This window comes from Catharus ustulatus, chromosome 4 (genome assembly GCF_009819885.2).
Source record: "Catharus ustulatus isolate bCatUst1 chromosome 4, bCatUst1.pri.v2, whole genome shotgun sequence".
NCBI lineage: Eukaryota > Metazoa > Chordata > Aves > Passeriformes > Turdidae > Catharus > Catharus ustulatus.
Genome location: NC_046224.1, coordinates 29,041,577 through 29,065,443, shown reverse-complemented (window position 1 = coordinate 29,065,443; position 23,867 = coordinate 29,041,577). Strand labels below are relative to the sequence as shown.

The 23,867-nt window shown below is 36.8% G+C and overlaps 1 protein-coding gene across 1 annotated transcript in view; it reads left to right on the top strand.

The window, feature by feature from the left end:
* Positions 1-23,867, top strand: part of MYBPC1 (myosin binding protein C1) — a 66,612-nt gene that overhangs the window by 14,423 nt on the left and 28,322 nt on the right. Inside the window, exons 2-11 of the mRNA XM_033058117.1 lie at positions 5,496-5,528; positions 8,372-8,413; positions 13,954-13,986; positions 14,351-14,386; positions 15,017-15,052; positions 17,327-17,431; positions 17,941-18,089; positions 18,448-18,565; positions 19,351-19,402; positions 20,943-20,999. Of these exons, the coding sequence (XP_032914008.1) occupies positions 5,496-5,528; positions 8,372-8,413; positions 13,954-13,986; positions 14,351-14,386; positions 15,017-15,052; positions 17,327-17,431; positions 17,941-18,089; positions 18,448-18,565; positions 19,351-19,402; positions 20,943-20,999 (661 nt within the window). The remainder of the gene's footprint in view (positions 1-5,495; positions 5,529-8,371; positions 8,414-13,953; positions 13,987-14,350; positions 14,387-15,016; positions 15,053-17,326; positions 17,432-17,940; positions 18,090-18,447; positions 18,566-19,350; positions 19,403-20,942; positions 21,000-23,867) is intronic.

Genomic DNA, 23,867 nt, shown 5'->3' with positions numbered 1-23,867 from the left:
AATAAACCACCAGAGCTTATTTACTTCAGCCCTTTAGAACAAATTTGCTTTCAGGATTTAGGACCAATGTCAGTTTGGAACAGTTTCTCTAGGTATGTTTTAAAAATAACATAGAAAATGTCCATGGACATTCATAAAAAAAGGTAATGATTTCAGTTGTTATTGTTTCTGGCTTCTGCTCAGATTGGGAATTGTCTGCAGAAGTTCCACACAAATCAGATTATTTCTCAGCAGAGAACAGGCTCATGAGCTACCAGGCAGACCCTGTGTGCATGACTGTGCTCAGATTTTGCAGAATGACAAGCATTCCTTTTATTTTTTAACTGGTTTTTTTTTTGGTTTTTTTTTTTTTTTTTTGGTTTTTTTTTAGTAAGAATTGTATTTACTTCAATTTAAGTCCAATTAAATGCACTTTCATTAATTATAAATTACTTTGAACCCAAACCCTCTCTTTTCCAGCTTGTTTTCTGGGGTCTGCTGACAGTACTGTTTCCCAGTGAAACGCTCCTCATGGTCTGGTAATCCCTAAAGTTTGTTGAGTAAATTCCTGTCTCCCAAAAGATGAGGCTATGGCTTTTACCCACATCACTGATGCCACTGTGATTTGGGTGAAGTGATCCACAAAAAGTTGTCCAACCATTTTGAGCCATTTCTCTTCTTTGGAGCACCTTTTATTCTGGGAATGTAAGGAATGAAAGGAATAAGCTTTACTGCTTTTGTCTGCTGCTGATCTGAACATGAGATCTGTCAAACAACTGTTCCACATCCTTAGTCCTTCTCTGCCCATCTATTTCAGTGGAGCATCTTTCCCAGGAGAAAGCCTGGTGCCGCAAAGACAGTTCTCATCTCTTACCAGGGGCAATCCTCACACACAACTGCACAGGGACTGGGATGAGCCCTGAACTCTCCCCAAACCAGCATTTTGCTTATTTTAGTCTGACTAGCAGAGTCAGCACTTTAGGAATGCCTACGTAATAGGTACATTGGTCTGATCCCTCGCGGCGATGTCCACAAGATTAATCCACCTACTTAAATCTGACACAAGTTGACAGTGACAGGTCTTTGTGACAAAAAGCATTAAGTGACTATCCTCGTGTTGTTTGACATACTGTCTCTTTAATATGTTGCTGTTGCAAAGACATCATACCTGCATCCATGATGGTGCAGCCACAGTCCTGTTGCCTTTTCAGGTAAATGGGGGATAAGTCCTCTGCTCAGACTGGGGGAGATCCTGAATCCCTTGGCTGTTCTTTGCTGGGTTGTAACTGATCTGTATAGAACTGCAGGGAGAAAATAGTGCAAGAGACTTTCCTCCTTCTTTCAGCCCAATGACAGTGAATGCTATCTTTAGGCTTTCTGCAAGCCCTGATTTAATGCTCAAGGTCATTTCCTTCACTTACCTAAGGTAAAAAACTCTCCAAAAACAACCCACTATTCATTTTCCGAAATGACTGGAAGTTCTTAAGCTACCCAAAATAAAGCTGGCTGTGAGTACAGAGCTGAGTGATGGAAAGGGTTATCCAGCCAGACCTCATTCCCAGTATGTTTGCTGACAGGTTGTAGTTCTTGAACGGTCTGAACTGCAGGTCTCCAGGATACTTTGCTTTCAGCACAGCAGTAGAGCAGGACCTGGAGACTGTTTTAGAACCATCATCGTGCCTCATTAGGATTGCACTCCGGTGTGAAAATCAATATATGTGATGTCAGGGAGTTTCTATGCTTTGAGCTGCCAGAGAAGCCAGTGGAAGTGGGAATCCAGAGCCTTTGAGAACTGGCCACCACACACACACTAACATCCCTGCATCATTTCCCTGCCAAAGCTTCTTCTGGCTGTTGCAGGTTGGATGCCAGTGCAATCAGACCTAAAATGGAATTGAAATTTTAAATAATGATAGCCTCAATTTAACATGGTTCTTACGTATTTTCATAACTTTAGCACATCAGTTAATATGATGGAACTTTAAACTCAGTTATCTATATGCACAGCAAGACATTTTAAGTCTTATTTTATCTGAAAAACTGAAAATTATAAATGTGGAAAAGAGATGGAAAATTGTTGGTCATGGGTCAAGTTGTATCTTCCGCTAATTTTCAAGTATGTATGTGTGCATATATAACTATAAATTACAAATAAAAATCTCTTGGCTCTAAGTGCTCATATCCTGTATCAAACTGGATCCTGAATGCATCTCATGACATGGCTGAGGCATGAAAGCATTTCTGGAGATGTTATCTAAGTGACAGTTGTGCTTTCATTTTATTTGCTAACTACATACACTAAATACACTACCTTTTCTGAGTAGCCATGTAGAGAGGACTGCTAAGTTTATTCCTATCCTTGCTGCAGAATTACATCTAGCAAGATGTAATACCAATTACCAACCCAAGGGCTGTGTTTAGCATAACTGAAATACAGTCCACTGTAATACAACATTCTCGACTTCTCAAATAAAGAACTACAAAGGAGAGACCTTTTTTTTCAGAAACTCTGGAACAGAAGTTAACTTTATTTGTTCTGTAGAATGTGCACTTGACACGATGGTGTCGATTCAGTGGTAACAGGACCTTCAACAGCCTCTTTCCCGTTCAGCTCAAGAGGCATCATAGCAACCCAGTGAACTGCCCTTCTCCAAAGGGATTGCGGATTGCATGCTGGAGACTTTCTCCACCGGCAACAGCCTGACAATGCCTTGACAGAGCACCATATTAGGCAACAGGCCATGGGGAATGGCATGTGGGGACTCCAGGGAGCACGCCTCCTAGGGAAGGAACACAACCATAAGCTGCTGGTTGAGTGTGCAGAGCCCTGTCCTGGCTGACGAGCCTGTTGCAGAGGTCAGCCAGGGAGGGCTATCATTCTTTGGGGAGGTGGAAACTGCTTGGAGCTATTAATGGTTTTTTTCCTGGCTGTCCTCAGGAATGGAACTGTAAGCCAGGCATGACCATGAAAGGGGTTGCACATGGCCAAAAGATTATGTTGAAGTATCTCCCATGTCTCTGCCACCCCCAGGGTCTGGAACTGTCCCCTTTCCTTTTCTTCTTCCCATGTAATACTTCAGGTCTCTCCTTTGAGCTCCATTCTTGCCTCAGTTTTCTTAGCAATAACATGAGCAGCCTTGCATTATGGTTTAGGAAACAAACCACTGGCTACTTGGTCTGGCTTCAGTCATCATCACATCACAGAATTGCAGAATAGCTGAGGTTAGAAAGGACCTTTGGATATGGACCTTTGGAGATAGTCTAGTCCAAGCTCTCTGCTAGGAACAGGGTCCAGTAGAGTGGGTTGCCTGGGAGAGTGCTCAGGTTTTGAATGTCTCCTTTTGTTATCTGCACACGTGAGATGAGGTTTAGACTACAACAATAGTAATGTGTCAGGTCTGGTCTGTGCCACAGATTTCGGCTAACATCTGTGCTGGCTTAGGCAGGACTTGTGCAGTGTGTGATTGCTGAGCAGCATTAGAGTGTTGATGAAGACTTCCAAAATGAAAAGAAAATTCAAGGCAAATACCTCAAAAGTCTCATGAGCCTTTCATCTGAGAGTGGAAAGTGCTTTATTTGTTGAGTTTTTACTTATAAATTTGTAACTCTTACTGGTGAGCCAGGGAGGATTTTCTAATTCAGTGTTCGTAAGAATACTCCCTGTTTCTATCTATTACATTTCATGAGGAAAATTATACAATTGATAATTTTCTGCTATTACTTTTCTATGCAAGAAACATACTTCCATGCCACAATACTATCTCAGTGGAATATTTTACTCTCAGTGGAAACAATGAAAAACGTCAGGGTAGCAAAGCAAATAGGTTCCAAGACATACTCTTTGTGAAGCAATTTTCATGTTTTAATACAAAAAAATTTCATATTTTTCTAGGCCACAAAACAAAACCTAGTATGTCAGTAATTAGACCAGAAAAAAATAGATTGCTATGAAACTGAGTAAAGATATTTCATTCTTTTCACAATCTGTGTGTTGGTCTTTAATATACTTCCTTCCATTCTGTGCGACAGGTGCTGTGATCAGAATATACAACACAAGCTCTTTCCTTGTAGCAAGGGATTCTCTTTGGAACCTCTACAAGGATTTGCTGTTGTATCTGTGTATATGACTGGAAATTCCTAAACCATATCAAATTCATACGCTCATCTTAAAATTATATTTGCACTAAAAATATTCCTCCCTTTTAAAAATTAAATTGATTTATTAAGAAGGAGAATTTTGTTCTAGTTGCATTTAGAATAGAGTGTAAAGGAATAGCTTTACCAACACTTCTGTGTTACTGAGATTGAATTTTTTTTCCTGAATCTGACCTGAGGTGGGGTCCCATGGGTTGATGTCCATACCATGACAAAGGTTAGTAAGAGCAATCTACTCTTACAGTTCAGGGTTTCAACCTTTTAAATCTTTACTTGTTATAAGTAGTTAAACTGTAAGTCAATGCTAGTGCTAAAAAATATTGCTGTTTTCAACCTGTCTAGACTCCTGAAGCTTTTAAGTATTGAAAATAAGCTTCTGTTTCTGTTTCAAAAATGTATTTTAGCTAGTCAATTTGGTTTTATGTTTTTTTAGATGGAAGAACATGTCATCCCAAAAGGATAACATTTAAATAGGATTAAAAGCCTGGTTTCTGTATCACACATTGGAAAGAGAAGTGATTTACTTTAAAAATAATCACTGGAAGAAAGAAAACAAAAACATACTGCAGGTCCTATTTAGAGCAGCTAAAGCAGTATTTGGGGTTTGTTTTACTTTCTGCTTGGGCTGAACATTGAACTCTAGATCTGATGTTGTGGTGAAAACGAGATGATCCCCCTAAGTTAATGGATCCATTACACTTCACAGTTTAAAGTCATATATGATATAATTTCATTTGGTGGAAATTTTGTTTAATTTTGCACATGAGTGAGAGACTTTATCACTCTCTAAAACTACCTAAAAGGAAGCTGTGGACAGGTAGAGGTCAATCTCTTCTCCTAAGTAACAACAAGTGATAGCCCAAGAGGAAGTAACCTCAAATTGCACCAGGAGACATTGAGATGGGATATTAGGAAAAATTTCATCACTGGAAGGGTTGTTGAGCACTGGAACAGGTTAGACAGGTCCAGACAACTGCACTCAGCACATTCCTGGAGGAATTTAAAAGAAGTGTAAATGTGGTTCTTGAGGATGTGGTTTAGTGGTGAGTTGGCAATGCTGGGTTAGTGGCTGGACTCAATGATGTTACAGATCTTTTCCAACCTAAAAGATTCTACGTTTCTAGATGAATATTATCTATCTCCACACTAAACAATTTCACTAACTTCTCTTTGCAGAGCAAGACCTTTAGATCTCTGACCTTGTCACTCTGAAGTTGTCACGTTATGTGTGAAAGCCAAATAAATTTCACAACTGCATTTAAGTATTAAAGAACTCAAAGTCAACAAACGTATACCAAATGTATGAGAAATATTTGCTTGTATTTGAAGCTCAATATCTCTCTTGTTTCCTCATTTTTCAGAAACTGAAAATGAAAGTGCACCGCCACCTCCAGGTTAGTGTAGAAAATGCTAATTGAACTGTGGCACTAACAGTTGCATGAGACTTCACAGCTGTAATACGGTTTGTGTTTGTTGTCTCTTTGAAATTAAGGGGACAGCAAGAAATGTAAAAAAAGCCTGCCCAAGTAAGATATCCTCGCTTCACTTTGCCTGAATACTGATTTTTCAGACTCAATTTTTGTTTGTGAGTGACTAGTTCTTTGCTTAATATTGTGCATGTCCTTCAGGATACAGGTAAATGATGGCTGCTTAAACTGTGTGGTTAAATTATGCTGTTCTCTTTGGTGCTGGGCAGCATCTAATTACCAAAACACTCAATTTCATTTCGCCTGAAAGACATACTGTGAGTAAAGTTGACAGAACCAACCATGGGATTAATTTCACTTACTTTTAGCCCTTTGAAAATTATGTATCATATCTAAGTAGTTCAACAGCTCCACCTCTGACCAGTGGAGCACATCCTGGGTCACACATGCTCATCCAGTGGGCATTTCCCAGGTAACCCATCTAAAATGTCACTAGATATCCATGTGCAGGCAATTACCCTGAGGATTCTGATTGATTGTCTAGAATGGAGCAGCTGAGATCCAGGAAACCAAAGTTAGGAGAGGTGAAACTCATCCATAAGGATGAAGGCTGAAGCTCTGCAAAGCGCAGGAGTTCTCTTTAGTGGGAGCTGGAAAAGCAGGCAAGCCTTTGCCTTGTGCCATTGAGTAACTTCAGTTATATTTTCAGATAATGGTTAATACATATATCTACAATATGCCTGCCTAATTTAACCATTTGGTAGGTTTTATTCTCTGTATAGCAACCTAAACAGCAATTCCAAACAGAATAAATATCCTACAATCTGTCTTTACTTAGTCGTGCTAACTGGCATTTTACAAGGCTGATTCAATATGTCTTTGTTTCAACAATACCCTCTTTGATTAACAAATGACAAAGCTATTGTTTGCACAAGGAGTTTCATGGTTTAATTATCCACATATTACTTTTATGTGATGAACTCTTTCATATTTAATATATTTGTAAGGAAAGTTATTTGGTTTTTAATTAATGATATTTTACTCAACCATAAAATTTGTAATATTAATTAAGTTAATATTAAACTAATTAATTTCACCCTTAGGATCTTACCTAATATACTTTGTACTTGAATTCATATTTTAAATCAGTCTTAACTTTCAAGCAGAACTGAATGAGCAACAGCTATTTTACAAAGAAAGGAATAGCATCTTTGAATTGTTACATTAAAAGCATCTATTAACATTTTCAAATAATTACCATTTCAGTTTAAAAACACAGAATAAATACAAAATCACTTCTATAACCTCCTTTCTTTTCTCTTTGCCTGTTTTTTTTCTGAAAAATAAGTAGGATGTCGTTAGGCCTTTATGGTTAGACACAGACCAAACTGGGATATTTCCAAGCTGGACGTGTCAGTCACTTCTAGCTTCCTTCTACCTGACTCAAGATGCTGTCATGTTGGATTATCAATACACAAAGTGGGAAGTTGGTTTCAAGATTCCAAATTTTATAACTTACAAATATTTTATTGGACATACTCAAGCATCCTGAACTGCACCAGGAAATTTTTGGGAAGTCATTATGAGAGGTCTTTCCAGATTTCAATGTCAAGCCACAAATGTGGAATATTTTAACTGATGAAGTTTTCAAATAACATGCAGACATGCTACCACCTGTCACAAACAGTGAAATTTCCTGATCCCAGTTCCTACTAGGAAAAGAAAATGTTACTGTAGCAAAAGTCCCATTAAAAAGGAACATCTGGCCAAGATGGACAACTGGAGCTTGGGAATTTAGGGAATCCAGACAGAAGCAGCCATGAGTGTCTTGCACTCCAGAATGTGGAGTTTCCTTTTAAGTTTCAGGTTAAATTTTCATAGTTACTGTGGCTGCACACATGTGAACAAGAAATCAGGATAATCAGAGTATCAACTGGCTCCTGCAGATGTTTTCCTTATGGAACAAAAATTTCCTTAATTCCATTCTGTCAATGTTAGCCTATTGACCATCACCCGAACCCATGTTCTGTCAGGCAGTTGAGAGGTGAGTTTGCCACAGAAAGCCATTGGTCACACCCAATGGGATAATGAGTATTTATACCTTGAAGACAGCACACTTCACATGATTTGACAAGATTCTAGATTGAGTGAAATAGGAAACCAAAACCAATAGGAATCCTATCAAATCCTGAGATAGAGAAAGTATGGAAATTGTTGTTTTGTTCAAAGCACAGTCAAAGTTTTCTCATACAGATGAGGTAAAAAATAATTCACCTGCTCAGAGTAGAGGACAGTCTGGCTTTTCTAATCAGGAAAACTAAATACAAGTAGTTTCAGCAAGACTATATTGATAATGGTGAAGATGATGATTAAGAATTAAACAATTTCCTCAATACACTCTCTCTATACTTTTTATTAAGGATCAACTGAGTGGCAGTAACTCATGTCTGATTCAGTTTCTTTCCAATTAAAAGTGATATGTGACTCATTTCAAAAGCTTTTGCGAAATTAGCCTAAGAACAAGAGACTGACAACTGCTGTTTCTAAAAAACCCAGCATTTTTCTTCCACTGAGTCCAGGAACAGCAGTCTTATATGACTTGTTCAAATTATAGGAATTGCACAGAAATAGATACACACAGGTTGTAAAATGCTTTATGGGATTGCGACTGTATATTACATACACATATATATCAATCATTCTTTAATGTGGTTTTTCCAATACTAGCAGAACCTGCATTTTTTAATGCTGTATAAGTCTTTCTTTTTATTTAAGATCCTCTCAAAACTATACTTGTATTTCCTACACAGAACAAACAGCACCACAAGAGGGTGGAAATGAAAAGGGTAAAGGTAAGTCTGAAACTATACTTTAAAAATGGGCAGTAAAGAAAATATTCCTAAATGCTGTTCTGTTGCTGGATTATTTGAGCTTTAATTCAGAATTTTGGTGCTAAATTTTAGAAGTGTGATGTGAGGCTTCCTAGATCCTATTTCTGCGTGACTTAGCCAGTACAAGGAAATTATGATACTCGTGAATATCTTAAAAAATTTTGCAAACCAACCTGATACTTTAGCAACAGTGTTTATATTGACTGTTCAATTAATGGATCAAATTACAAGTGATTTGCATGAGCAGAAACCTATGTTTAAATGAGCCTGGATATTGCCCCGACCAAGCTTGCTAAAACTCAGATACTGTGAACATTGGTTCATCGAACAGTTTAAATAAAGTGGACAATGTCCCACAGTCATTCTAAGCTGTTTCTGTTCTACCACAGAAACTTGACATTTTACCTTTTAGAAAGACCCATAGATTTTTTTTTTATCTGAAATTAAAAATTACACATTCATCTTTCTGTCCTCACTGGGAGCCCAGCAGTTGAGCTCTTTACAGGTTCTGAAAAGTGTGTTTGAGGACAGTCTGCTATGAATAAATAGATAACTGTTCACTAGCAATGTGTGCAAAAATCAGCTCCAGTTTTAACACATATTTTTGTGCTGCTGAGATTAGATTCTGGTTCTGTTGGCAATTCTTCTGGTTAGCAGGATACATTTTAAGGAAACTGGACCAAATTCCCCTGGTTTTTGTAGGAGCCCTGTCAAAATATAAATCAAATACCCTATTGGGTTATTTCGAAAAGAATAACGCCTTTTTTAAAACTTAATTCTGATCAAATGCTAAACCAGACCAAGATATGCTTACAACCGACACAATGCTTGCTTTTCATCTGGCATGGTTATGCTTTTTCATGGCAAATCAAGAAATGGCTTGCTTGAAAATGTATTCTGGCTTCTGGTGTCTTCCAAACAAAATCTTGCCTTTTACACAGACTGGATGCATATTTGATACTTGAAGATTTATTTGGCAAAGGCATGCATGGCTATTTTTCTCAGCAGAGTCAAAATATAAACACTAAGAATGTGTGATTCAAGTACCCTTTTGAAAATAAAAAATGCTGAACCAGGCTTCAGTGGATGCTATTTTGCCAGTTATCCTTGCATTGAGCAATTATTTTGACACACAAAATTTTGTGTGAGTAATCAAATCTGTCAGCTTGGTAATGGAAATGCAATTCTGAAATAATTTGCATGCCTAATGATAGGAAAAAAGATGAAGGTCTTGCCTCAAGCTATTCCAACAGTTAGTTCTGCTTGCTTTAATTTGGATATGAGAGGAATGTTTGTTCCCAAACTGAACATGAATGGTGATTTTTTTCACTGCTTACAAGCCTACATTTCACTGAATAAAAATGAAAACATGGTAGGTAACTTATCCAGAACTTCTATTATCTTCTTACACAGTATTATGTTTCTGTTTTGAATTTAGTGAAGGACACAAGTATTTTCTAGCAGAAAAAATATTCTTCCTGAGAGAAACCTCTCAGTGCTTGGAGGATTTTACTACCAAAAAATATTGTTTGAGATCCTAATATGGAAAAACTTCCCAGTTTCAGTCCATGGTGGCAGCTGTTGCATCTGTAAAAATTCCAGTGAAAGTCTGAATATTAATATGTAGATGACCTTCTGCTATGGTCCAGTGAAGTTTTCACCTCTACAAAGCAAAGTAGATATCATTGCCAGACGCTCAGTAGTAATACTTCTAAAAATTAGTTACAGTCCAGGTGTTCCTATCAGCTCTTGTTTTATTGCGGAGTATCACCAAGAAAAGGAAAAAAATATTTTCATAGAGTGATTCCTTCAGGTTTGTGTGCCAGAAAAAAAAAAATCTTTATAATGGTGAGCATAATTCACAAAAAGGGAAAAGGTTCCATTGTTCCAACCTGTCCAAAATCATTTACACTGGAAAATGAACAGTTCAGCAAGGAAATTATGACATAAACAGTTAGAAGTTAGCTTTTATATAACCTATATGTAAAATACTTTCTGCAGCTTCAGAAGTAGCAGATTTGGGCACTTCCCTGAATGGGAGCGAGATGGGAAACATTTCATATGTGAATTCCACAGCAATTATACAATACTTGTGTGCCAGCAGTTGTGGCCTGTTTGCTGATAGTTTATGAGATAGACTGTAGACAATGAAATGGGACTGTGCTGGACCCATCCAGGAAAGAAATCTTGGTAGTCCATGTAAGTCCTATAGTCCATTATTTTCACCTGATCCCTCATAGAAAAAATTAACAACAGGAAGATTAGAGTATACCTATCTGTGTGTCTGTTTTACTGTTCTATTTCTTTTTATTGTCTGTGTGAAATTAGATATTTATATTCTTTTGTGTTCACTGTAAAGTTATGAAATTAAAAACAATGTGGTAAATTCTTTGTATGTCATGGGATTTTTCTGTAATTTAGTAGCTCAGAGCAGTAAACATAAAATTTTCTTTCGTAAAATAAATCAGTTCAAAAATACCTATAATAATGTAAAAATTCAGGATACATGTGATCATCCATTTTATTTTCAGACAAAAACGTGAATCTGCGTAAATTCCTCCAAATTTGCTACATTGTCTTACATTCATTCCATTTTAATGCTTGTGTCTTCATTTTTAATTTTAGCATTATTTTACAGACTGAATATGTTATAATTTTTTTCCCACTTGCTGGAATAATTACCAAATTTTAATATCAATTTGCTCATTCCTTTTTTTAGGTCCCGTCCATCCATTCAGAGAGCTACTAAAATTTCTGTATATTTTACTGATACCTTTCCTTTAGGTTTCTTCCAACCATCTACTAAAACGTCCATTGCATGTGTCGTCCTTGTATTTTTCCAAGGTTTCACTCATTCATTCATCCCCCTACTAAAACTTCTCCTCTGTGGGTGTGTACTTCATATACCATTTCCAAAGTCCCAAGTCCGCTTGATGAGACTGCTGAACTTCCTTTGAAAATCAGATTGGTAACTGAAGCCAATTAAATTTCAAACTCTCAGTCTTGCTGTGCTCTGTAATTTCAGCTTAAGCAACAGAATAGAAAAGCAAAATAATATACAATGAATAGGTTTTTGCCACTTCTGCACAACGCTGAGTTTTTCAACAATGTGGCTGATGGCACAATAGCACCTTTCATTTTGTGTGGGATGTTTCAGATCAGGGGAACGTAGGTCTAAAATTCTTGATACCAGCAGCTCCTATATAAATCAGTAATTACCTTTTTTTTTGGACAGATTTTTCTACATTTGCTGTGCCAGCAGTCAAAATTTTATTGTAAAGGTTACACTAAGTGTGCTTAGATTAGTTTTTTGGAGATATGGAAAATTCTTTTATTCAACATCCAAAAAGAATCAATTCCTGATGCAGCTCAGTCTGCCCCACAGTTAATGTTATCATTTAGAAACAAGGAAAAGAAACATAAATATCCTAGATGTTAATGAGAGTGTGCCACAGAAAAAGAAGAAAGATTTCTATGGAGTAATGCATCTTATCAGCCTACTGTCAAATGAACTCAATTGATTTCCCCATACCAAACTCATGCAACAGATTGAAAACCACATTGTATTAGAAGTTTACTTACAGAAGATAAGGGTAATGAATTTATGATCATAGTCCTACTGACAGATCTGGTATTTTTGCTATTTTTGTTATCTTCAAGTAGGCTTTATCGCTAGCATAAACTATCATTCATCACAGAAACTGAATTGGCTGTAGCTGCTGAACCAATAAGCAGTCCATTCTGTCTTAGAAGCTTGAGATAGAAGGAGTGATGGATTGATAATTACCCATTTATCAGAGCAATTCCGCCAGCATGTACTGTTTTCATACTCTTTCCATTTCTAAAACATTAAATTGAGCTTTCGTCTTGATACTACTGACATGTTCGTTTGTTTCCTTTGTTTGTCTTTGATGTTAACATTTTCCTTAAAAAATGATAGATTACCCTGAAGAAACCCCAGCAATCCCTCTGCAGTACTAATAACTTCTTTTTTGGGTTTTTTAGTTTTTCAAATGATTAAATTAAAAAGAACTCTGAGTGGTCCTTACATAACTTGATTATCATATATCATCATGTAGGATGCATCACATCAAATGTTTTACACTGGTCTTAAATTTTTTTTCAGCTAAATGGCTCTTTGAGCCATCATCAATCACAATGGTGACATCATTGGCAAAAACAGCTGAAAGTACACTTAATGCTTTCATCAAATATGGAGAAACATTTGCAGTGGAAGCACATAGCCCTGCATCCATTTAGTTGCTAATGCAGTGTGTTAAAACGTCTGACATGACTTAATCATTACTGTGCTTTTACTGAAAAACAACATTTTCAACATCTGCTTATGGCATTGGATGATGCAGGTCATGAGACCTTTTCCAGTATTCTTTTTTTCTTTTTTTTTTTTTCTATTAATAAGAAAAGATATTTTCAAGATAATACATTAATCATTCATGTGTAGGCATACCTTTTATAACTCTTATCCTCCTCCCAAGGGATCTTTAAAATGAAGTTTGATAAATAATTAAAAAGGAATGAGTAAAATGTTATGGCAAAGTAGATAAATTCTATTAACAAAGTTTTAATTAGCCTTCAGTGGTTAAACAAACCCAAAAATTCAATATTTCAAGTGTTTATGAAAATGCAACTACATGTTATATGTGCTTTTGTCATAGTTATTGCCTTTTTTCTTGAAAAAATATAGATAAATTATAACTTTAGGATCAAAATCAAAGGATAACTTCAGATTAAAATTTTAGTATGGAAACACAAATATAAAATCCAACTCCCAAAAAAGTATCTTTATAGATGTGAGTCAATATTTTTCCAAAGTTGTTCTTGTTTAACTCTGTTCTCCATTTTGAAATCTTCTATGGATTAATTTCTGATAATGTATAAAAACATATTATCTTCATATTACTTATGTATTAAATCCTAAATATCTCTAGTTTATTTTTTTCTTTCGGTTATTTTCTTTCTTTTTTACCATTAGTCTTTTAAGACACTAGGATTTTTTGCTCATTTTTATCAAAGCTGATCTCTGAGATTTCTAGTCAACATCTAAAATTCAAAGAGCTTTTGTGAAGATGGTTTTTACCTTATTCTGGTTTTCTAATAATCCTGATTACAATATTTCTGTTTAATGCCAGTTCCAATGTTTTCTCAGGCTTTTGATTTGTATAAATACAAGCTTCAATTTATTCTATGTGGTTAAACATTTTAAAATACCTGGTTAACAATTGCTTGTAGGATGTAATACCTCATGAAAGCCAACTTTTAGTGTGATCAAAAGGAAAATTAAGCATGGTGATAATAGTTCTTTCCTTATTTAAAATTATTCTTCTGTTGATATGAGGAAAAGCTGAGTTGTGTATTCCTTGCACTTTAAATTAATGTTATAGTTTAGAAATTACAAAGTATAAATAGAGGGGACTAGTTTTATTTTTCTTATCTTGATGTAATAATGCTGAATGCATATGTGGTGCACATTTTAATTGCAGACGTGGTCATCAGAGAAATGACATCTTCCTCAGGTTAGATATGTGATTCTCCTTCATTTCATTGTGGCTTTCTTACTGTAATTACTGTAGATTACATCTCTAACAAACAGAATCACTCTGCAGCTCTCATATAAATTCATGATTTAATCATAGATCACAGTCCACATCTCATTTTGTTTTTTACTTGCTTGAAACATCAAGGTTTACCATTTCAGCTACTGAATTATGCAAAGCTTTCCTCATCAGTTTGAAGCTTCCATTGTGAATGCTCCTGATATTGCAATTTATTTCCCTTTCTTTTGCAGGTTTTACATTTTCATGTAGTTTTTTTAAAGCAGATGATCACCTGTGCTTTCAGTTTCTTCATGTGCTTTTTCATTTGTATTTCTTTTCACAGATGAAGATGACACCTCAGTTAGTACTCCACCAGCAGGTTAGGACTGTGATAGTGCTTTGAGTGTGTATGTATGTATGTATTTTTCTCTTGCATATTAATGAAGAAAGAGTCCAAACCAGCAGACTGAACTCAAAACATATGACTTAGAAATTTTTTAAAGTGCCCTATATTTTATTAGCTTCTATCCAGAAGTACAAGACTCTTATATCAGTTAAGTCCCTTTCCAATCCTGTCTTGAGGTCTTAAGTAGATCTCAAAATATTGGTTAGTATATCCAAAGGCAACTCCAGATAAATAAGTATACTGTTTAAATAATCAAAATACTGCCCCTCAGACAAATACTGAAGAACAGAAATTCATCTGTTACCTGGAACTACACAAATTATGGAAAAAACTTCAGTCTCATGTTAGCTTCTGTCTAAAGAAACTCTTGAATGGAATTAAACTAATTAAGATTTTTTAGAGAAAAGTGGGCAAGATTTCTGGGGATTTTTCTTAGCTGTTCACTTTTTTCTGGTATTCAAGTAGTTCCTCAAGCATATGGTCCCAAATATTTAGTCTAATTTTCTTGTATGAAGAGTCAATGTTCTTCAAATCCCAGTGATCTGAGGTCAGTTAAGCTGTGGTCTCTGAGCTGGTGTCATCTACATTGCTCTTCCCTTTCAGATGGGATCTCTAAGCCAGCGGAAAGAAAAGATTCAGGTGAGACCTCCTGAGAAACACAGCAAAACCCTCCCAAACCTGCATAATAAAAAATACTATTTAGACTTTATTTTTAAAAGATAATACTGTATTTTCATCATTTAGACAGTAGCAAATTATAGCTGTTGAAATGTTTCAAAGTACCAGGGCAAATGGGTTTCTAGCAGCTAAACCAGGAGAGAGAGAAGGCTGTGCTGCACAGAAGAGGACAGGTATAGCAGTATTTGACACATACATACATACTTATCTATCTATATCTGTTTCTGTATAGATAGATACAGAGCTGTTCCATTCCTTCTCAGCCTACAGGAATTCCATTCCTACATTCAGCCTCACCTGAATCTCACACAGGTCCCAGAAGACTGTGGGAGAATGGCTCCTTCTCACACCTCAAAGGACGGTGGGGAAAACTTAGCAAAATCATCATAACTTCTTTCTTCCTACCCTGGCAGGTAACCCACATTGCACCCACTCTTATGGTTTCAGGATTTGCAGCCTCTGGAACAAAATGAGCAGCTGGTACTTCAACCATGGTTATAGACCTGGCATAGCCCCCTATGCCAGCCCGCCTCAAACCCACCTTTTGTTCTGTTTGTTTACTAAATAAGAAAATGTTAATATCTAAGGGTGATGATAATATTTAGGTGTTCTTTTATGTGGCACCAAATTAATGACTCTGTGTAAGCTTTTTTCCATTTATTAATATCCTTTTTCCATTTCATCCCATGGCATGTTAGGTTCGTTACTGCACGTGACCAGATCCTGTACTATCATCACTTCATCCTCTTCCCACCAATAACCTTCACTTGTTCTCATGTTGTTTCCATACATTGCTATGTTATAGTGGTATAATCTAAATATTTAGATTATATAGAGTATATATAGATATGTATCTATATATATTTGGGTTCACTCGTGTCTGTGTAAATCATTTCATGTATGTGTGTATATATGTGTACATTCATGTGTGTATATACGTGAATGTCTCTACCTGTGAGAAATAATGCACAGGCAGGCATATACAAAGGTGCTAGGCACACTACCCACAATTGACTGAAGCACAAATATTTTATAGGAAAGCTATCTAGCATTTCAATACCTTTTTGAAATTCATAATAGACTTTAGGCTAATAAAACCAATTTGTTTGCCTTTTCCCATGATTGCCATGAGATGTGTTGCATTTGTGGGTGGTAGAAATTTGAGTTGAAAAGGTTTCCACAGCAGTAATCACTACATATAAGAAAGAGTATCCTGACCTCTAACTTTAATTAGTTTCCCCTCTGTACTGGCAATAACTCCTCAAAAAATGGAGAGGTGGCATTTGGACTGCAGGCTGCAATATGAGACACGTGCTTTGCCTCTCTGCAGAAATTGAGCAGAAAATAGACAGGCATTCACTGCCTTGCTGCCCATGCACTTTCTGCTAGGAATCAGTTTTGACCATGGTTTTACCCAAGATGTATAGGAATATCACAAAGCCAGGGCTGTCCAGATAAACAGAAAGACCAGAAACACACAGCTGTCATGGTACAGTGCTCTGCCCCGGGCAAGCCACTCATTTGCTGCTTCTCTCAGTACTGTTGTTCTTTTTCAGTTCCAAAGCCCCAGTTTCCAGAAGAGAAGCTGCATTGTCTGAACATATTTTATAATAATTTCCATCTTACGAACTATTTTTTCCATAGAATATTACATGATATGCAGGGCATGGTATTCACTGATTCCCAAATTCTCTGCTTTTGTCACGGCAGAAAAGAAAAAAGTTCAGAAGTGGGCTTCATTCCTGCCCTACTTTGCAGACATAGAGGGAAAACCAGCTTGTACAATGGACTTAGTTTGGGTTGAGAGAGATCCAGTGAAACTGTGCATCAAATGTAGGGGGTTTTGTGCTTCTGGCTGTTTGTGTTTTCAGAACCTCCATCTCTTCTGAAAAACAAAGAGCTGACCTTTGTGCGTCACCTCTGTAAAGCACTCATGGTTGAATGCTGGTGCCATTCAAGTTGCTCAGTGCCCGATCCTGGCTGATCAGGTTCCCCTCTGTTCCTCCCTGATAGTTTCATTTTCTGCCACCACAGAGGTAGCATTCTTGCAGGAGCTGTACACAATGTGACAGCCAAGCAATGGATGTCAGTGTGAACCAAAGCTTACATGTCTTTCAGGACATCTGAAGAGAAAGGTGCTAGGGCTAGAGAGTTTAGGAAGTTCAGGTAAGTGTACTTTGGAGGGAGTAAAACACCCTCAGATGATTGATATCTCCCCCTCTCTCTGCATCTCAGTATGGTCTCTTGGAGAAGGAGCTCCAGAAGAGTCAGAAAAACGCGATGACTCCCAAAGATCCACTTTGTTCGTCGAGAAACCTCAGAGTGGGACAGTGAGTGTTGGTAAGTGCTTGGGAACAAAATCAAAAGCCACTCCCAGAGACAGAGGCTGAGCTGGGAATGGTGTGTGCAGATTCTGTGGCACTCAGGTTCTGCCCTCAGCTGCAAGTATTGCCTCTGGTTTTAGATGGATGTGAACTCCACTCTGAAGGCAAAAGGACTGTATGGAGAGAAACAAGCCCCAATTCTTTAATTCAAGACAATAATTTACTGAGCATAATGGTATGGGGTATAGTTTCTGGAGAAGAAAGCTGGTTATTGTGATACTGTTGGCTGTACTGTTATTGATATATCAAGATCTTGTGCAGGGTAGCAGAAGATCTTCCAGATCCAAAATCATTAACCTCTGCACCACTGCAGTATTTTCATATTCTGTGTGACTCCATCTGACTCTTAATGCTGTGGCAGAAAACATAGAAGCTAAATGGAGCAGAAATGGAAGAAACCTGTAGAGATGCAACTGAGCAACCACGTTCCTCAACAGCTGCATTACTCTTTTCTCTTTCTGAAAGGTGGGAATATTACATTTATAGCCAAAGTAGAAGCTAAAGACCTTCTCCGAAAGCCAAATGTTAAGTGGTTTAAAGGAAAATGGATGGATCTGGCCAGTAAAGCGGGAAAACACCTGCAGCTGAAGGAATCCTTCGAGCGTCACACTAAGGTGTGTCTTTGCTTTTCCTTCTTATGGGGGCAAGGCTCCAAAGAGAGCTTAAAGATCAGTTTAAGACAACAGGTAGGAGTTCAAGAGCAGTGGAGTCTAACCCTGGCGTCCCCACACAGATTTCAGTGATGATCTCTGACACTCTGCAGAAGCAGATTTTCTGCTCTCCCAGCACAGGACAAGCAGTGGTGGGGAAATCAAAATTTTCTGATGTCATTTCTGGGTTCCAGTTTCTTTTCAGAGCCCATTACTTGAGTTATTCATTGTTTCTGGTGCATATCTGAAAGACTCATGTTTTAACCTGTGCTTTGTGCAAATGTGTCCCCCATATTAACAAACAACTTTGCTTGATTTTTAGATTCACACATTTGAGATGCAGATCATCAAAGCTAAAGAAAACTATGCAGGGAACTATCGCTGTGAAGTATCTTATAAAGACAAATTTGATAGCTGCTCTTTTGACCTTGAAGTCACTGGTAAGGTTACATTTGTATCTGTAAAGATTTATAATAATTTATTTCTTTTTTTGTTTGTTTTTGTTTAATTTGAACTGACACTTCATTTTGTGCAGACCCTTTAAATGAAATAATACTTAAAGTGAACATTTTAGTATAGAGCTCTGAGAACTTTCTTGTCTGTAATTTATCGCCTAAATGAACATTGGGATAGATACCATGTGGGGCATCCAGAAATTAGAAAAACTGGAATATAAAACCAGTATTGAACTCAAATCAGGCTCTGGCACACAAAATCCAGTCAGCAAGGCAGGGGCCAGCTGGGATCCATCCATTCACTGTCTGTGGATCAGAACCATTTAATCTGATTCAGGCTGTCCCAAAGGGGTAATTCACACAAGGGGAATTCCTCCTTGCCCCAAGAATCCCCCAAGAATCAACGTGAGTCTGTAGCTGTAGAGGAGACGACAGCCCTGTCTCTGTCTCCTTCCACTGATGCTGAGCATAGTGAGAGAGCACAAGAAGCCAACAGGGGAGAGAACATAGCAAGTGAGAAGACAAGATGGCCAGAGCCGGCAGGGGAATGGAGAGAAACATCAAAGAAACAGATCTACACAGAGAGTACTTCAGAGAAATGGTACACTTAGCACTGAGCATCTTTGCAGATACCAGAACTTAATGCCAAAGGGAAAGCACAAATGCTGTTCATTTAGCAGGAAACTGAACAAATTTCATATTCCAGATTACACTGATTACATAAATGATTCAAATTACGTTTTTAATCCTGTATTACCGTTATTTCATAGAATCCTCCCAAGCTGCTCCATCCATTGACATCAGATCTGCTTTCAAAAGAAGGTAACTTCAGTGATTCTGTCAAGCTCCTCAGTAATGGATGCTAGTGGCATGCACAGAATTTGTGTCAGACAATTGAATCAAGTACTTCAGAAAACTGATTTTGTAAATATAGATTAAAGAAGTGGGATCTAGAGCAATTGGTGGTGTGTAGGAAGAAATAGTTACAACCCATATATAGTATATATGATATTAAATACCCCTACTGTGAAATTACATTCATTTAAAGGAAGATTGAATATTTAAGTCAATTATATATATGTTTCTTTGGAGGTTTTTAAAAATGAATTTTTATTCACTAAAATATTCTACTGCATATTTCCTGAATGATGTGAGGCATAATATGAAAGTTCCTGGTCCCAATCCTGCACTGATGAAAAGCAGAAAGAAAATTTACATTAATTTCAAGAAGACAGGATCTGGCTTTGTTATCTTACAGTAAAAAGTAAATACCATCAGTAAGGAAAAACAACAAGTAGTACAGAGAGTGTAAGATTTACATTGTGTCTTAAGGTTTGTTACCTGTCTGATAAAGTAGCAATTCTAACCAGTATAGGTGTCATCTTTTTGTGATGAAATACATTAAAAATATATAGAATGAAAATATTTTACAAACAGATAATGAATGCAGTTTGCTAATTGACAAGTAAAGCTGTAATTCAGAGATAACTGCTTTTATTTAGAGGACTTCAATTTAAAGATAAATACAAAAGATATTACATTCAAGGTGTATTTCCTTCTTTAGCACATTTTAAAAAATGCAATAACTACTCTGCCCAAGCAGATGAAAATATCTCAATATTTTCTGATTTTCTAAGCAAAATCTTGAATGTAAAATCTTGATTAAACATTGGCTTCATTTCAGTTAAGAGTTGCACTATTTTTTCCTCTATACAAATATTTAGGGCATTTCTTTTGTCTATAAGTGCTCTCTGATAAGACAATTCTGCTAAAGATCACATCATAGAAAGAAATGCACCTTCATAGAACATCACTGTGATTCTATCTGTAAAAATGGACAATGTATTGTTTTATTCTTTTTTATAACCTTTTTCTCCCTTCATTTAGAGAAAGGTTAAATCTTGAAGGTTAAGTACTTTCAATCAGTATTTGACAGAGCTATGCATTGTTAAAAGCATCACCGAGCAATGCAAACCTTTGTTTTGTGTTCACAGCAAGAGATCAGCACAAGCTCTTTGTTTTGTCCACTACAAAATGAAAAACAAAGCTGGTTGTGTTGTCTAGCTCAAATTTGTTTGTGTTACTGGAATCTAACACAAACCTTGGCAAATTTATGTACTCAGTTACAAAAATTTGCCATCAAGGTGTAAGAAGAAGCAATGCAAACCTTTGTGTTATTTTTCACAAGTGCCTACAGAAACATAATCCGTGTGAAAAAGCATACAAGTTTGTGTTGATTTCATACAATTATTTGTGTGTCTGGACAGTGTTGAGTGTATGAGAAGTGTAGAGCATTTGCAATGCGTGTTGTCTGAGTCTTCCTGTATTAAACAAAGATTTGATCTTTTTCTGTTAATAACAGCGGTGAAGGACAAGAGGATGCAGGAGAACTTGACTTTAGTGGTCTCCTGAAACGTAGGTGAGAACCAAGTGATGCAGTGAGCAGGTGTGGATTGCAAACCATTAGGTTGGCACACAGAAACAGTCAGGGGCAGCATTAATAACTCCTTGTGACCTTTCAACTTTTTAATGTTTCTAACAGTTATTATTCTCATAGCATAATATAAAAATGTTCCATTAATTTTACCTCTAAGCGTGCAGAAAAGAAACCTCAGATTTGAGTGCTCTGGGAAAAAAAGTGAGCCTCAGCCTAAAGAGGTCAATAACGTTTAGTTCACTTGCTATTTCTTTTGTGTTTGCATGGAAGGCAGAGGGGGAAAATTTCCTACACAGGGATGAGCAGTTCAGAAAATTGAGTCTGGTGCAAAAGTAAAAATCTGCAAGGGTTAAATTTATCTCTGTGGGTACATCTTCACTTGATTTTATAAGCATCCTGATATGAAAAAAATCATATATCATGTTTTCAACTCATTGATATTGGTATAATTTTTGTAGTTTTTTTTAAAATATGTACATGCAAATTCTCAGTCATGTTTTAACTCAAATGTTTTGATAGAGAAAAACTGGGATACATATTTCTCTGATTTGCCTTGAAAATCTGGTGTTATGACACTTATTTCAGATCTTAAATCCAGTTTAGTCTTTCACCACATTAAGACAAAATAGTTAATTGATCATCTTCTAAAATCAAACAGAGAAATTCTATATGCCGTGAAAATCAATGGCAGCTGCTCACAGAGAACTAGAAAAGGAATTACATCCTTTTTCTCATCTACCACTTACTCTGAAAGGAAAATCTGTAGTATTAATTACATTAAAAGGTCACAATGGGCTCGTTGGCTATAAGGGTGAGGATAGCATTTAAGCAAGTAAAGCAACAGGAAATGCTGAAGCTGAAAGTAACAAAGAGTTACCCAGACCAATTCCAATCCACCAGGTCTTTGTTTTTTCAGTCTTCTCATCCCTAATTAGGACCTTCAGTTTGTCTTTTCACCCTACTAAATAAAACTTGCCATGCCAGTTCTCATGACTGCTTGTGTGGTGTTTCAGTACTAACATGAGAGTTGCAAGAGGTCTTGGTGGTTTTTTTAAAAGATAAATGCGATTTAAGAGACATTATCATTTTACTAACAATTAACTCTTAAGATTCGTAAGATAAATAATGTGCAGCCATATAAACATAGTATCCCTACTGTGTGGTTAATGGACAAAGCAAATATTTAGGTTTTAGACACCATTATTTGACTTTGGTCAAATTGGTTCACCTTCCTTCAGGCCCCGAAATGCAACCTCATATTTCTGAGCTTAATTGAATAAAATCATTAATTAAGCCACAGTGTGGATATTAATATCCATGTGTGTGGATATTAACATCCCATTATTACGAAGACGAATCCATGGTTTCATTTCAATTTTTATAACAGGCAATGGGGGAGTTGCATTCTTTCTATTTTTTTATGGTTGTATGACCAAGGAAACACCTAGAACTTTTCCTTTTTGGTTCATACTTCTCGAAACATATTGTTTTTTTTATAAAAAAAAACAAACCTAAATGCATAGAATCAATATACTGGCTATTTTCTAATTTTCTGCTGGTTGGCAGGCAGACGTATCAAGTCTTATCTCAGTAGGTCACACCATGAATGGATGTGCTTTGTCAATGCAATGCATCAGTAGCAGAATGAAATTTCAAGTGGTGCAAGATCTAAAAAACACTGAAATATTTAGGTCCTTGGTTTGTTTGTTTGTTTATTTAAAGCATATCTTGCAAGAAAATGTGCATTTTAGGGAAGACATCTGAAAGTGATTTCATGGTGAGGTCAGTCTGCTCAGCAAAAACCCTGCTCTGTTTGGCCTCTGGCCTCAGCTCAAATTACTGAGGTCTCAGAATGAAGTTGGCTTGCTCTAAGCATTAAAATTTGTTCTCCAGTTATGTAAAAGGAAAACAAGCCTGAAATTGAGTCTGGTTGAAAATCAGGATCCTCATTCTCAACTGTTGCCTGATTTAAAGGGGAGCTTTATTTGGATTCCCACAGAGTGCACACCTCCTTGGCATGGGCGGACGCTGGTGAGCAGCCAGTGCTGGGAGAGGACAGTGCTGCCCCAGGGGGGTGGTCTCAGCTTCTACAGGTGTTTGAGGGCTGATCTGGACCTGCCCACATGCAGAAGGAATGTCTCTGAAATGGCAGCACCCACTGTACAGTCACCCTCTGGAAAGCACAAGCACAGATAAAAGGAATAATATATAAAATAGCTGAGATTGTCTAACTTACATTGCTATGTCAGAATTATTGTATTTGAATGACTACTCAGGAAGAACCTCTCTTCCTTTTTAAAATTACAGACATATTATGAAAATTAATAAACATCATGGACTAAACAGCAAAGTGGTTTCCATGGTTCCTCATCCAACCATGCAGAGATTCTCATGGATCTTTAGTGCTATTTCTGTATATGTCAAAGAAAATCCCCTCTTAGACTCTGTAAAGCTCAGCTCTAACAGTACCTCACAAAGCTTGGTATTTTTTTTATTTCTCAAAAGTTTATTTTCTCGTCTGTTCTCAGAAGTACTGATTTTGTTAGATAAGTTAGACCAAATTTGAACGCTCCTGGTCTATTCCTAATGATATTACAGGAGGAAAAAAAAAAATCTAGATTTCTTCTTCAATTCCAGTATTGTACTAGCAGTTCACTTTTTTGAGCTAAATTGTCAATCTGAAAAATTATAATTTTGTTTAGTATGCTTCCATTGTTCTATCATTTAATGGCTGCCATTTTGAAAATAATTATACTTCTCTTTATTGGTTGTCTTAGCCTGGAGTTGCAGATAGTAAATATGGTATTGAAACTTCTGTGTAAAGGTGATTCCTCACACAGGCCTCTGAAA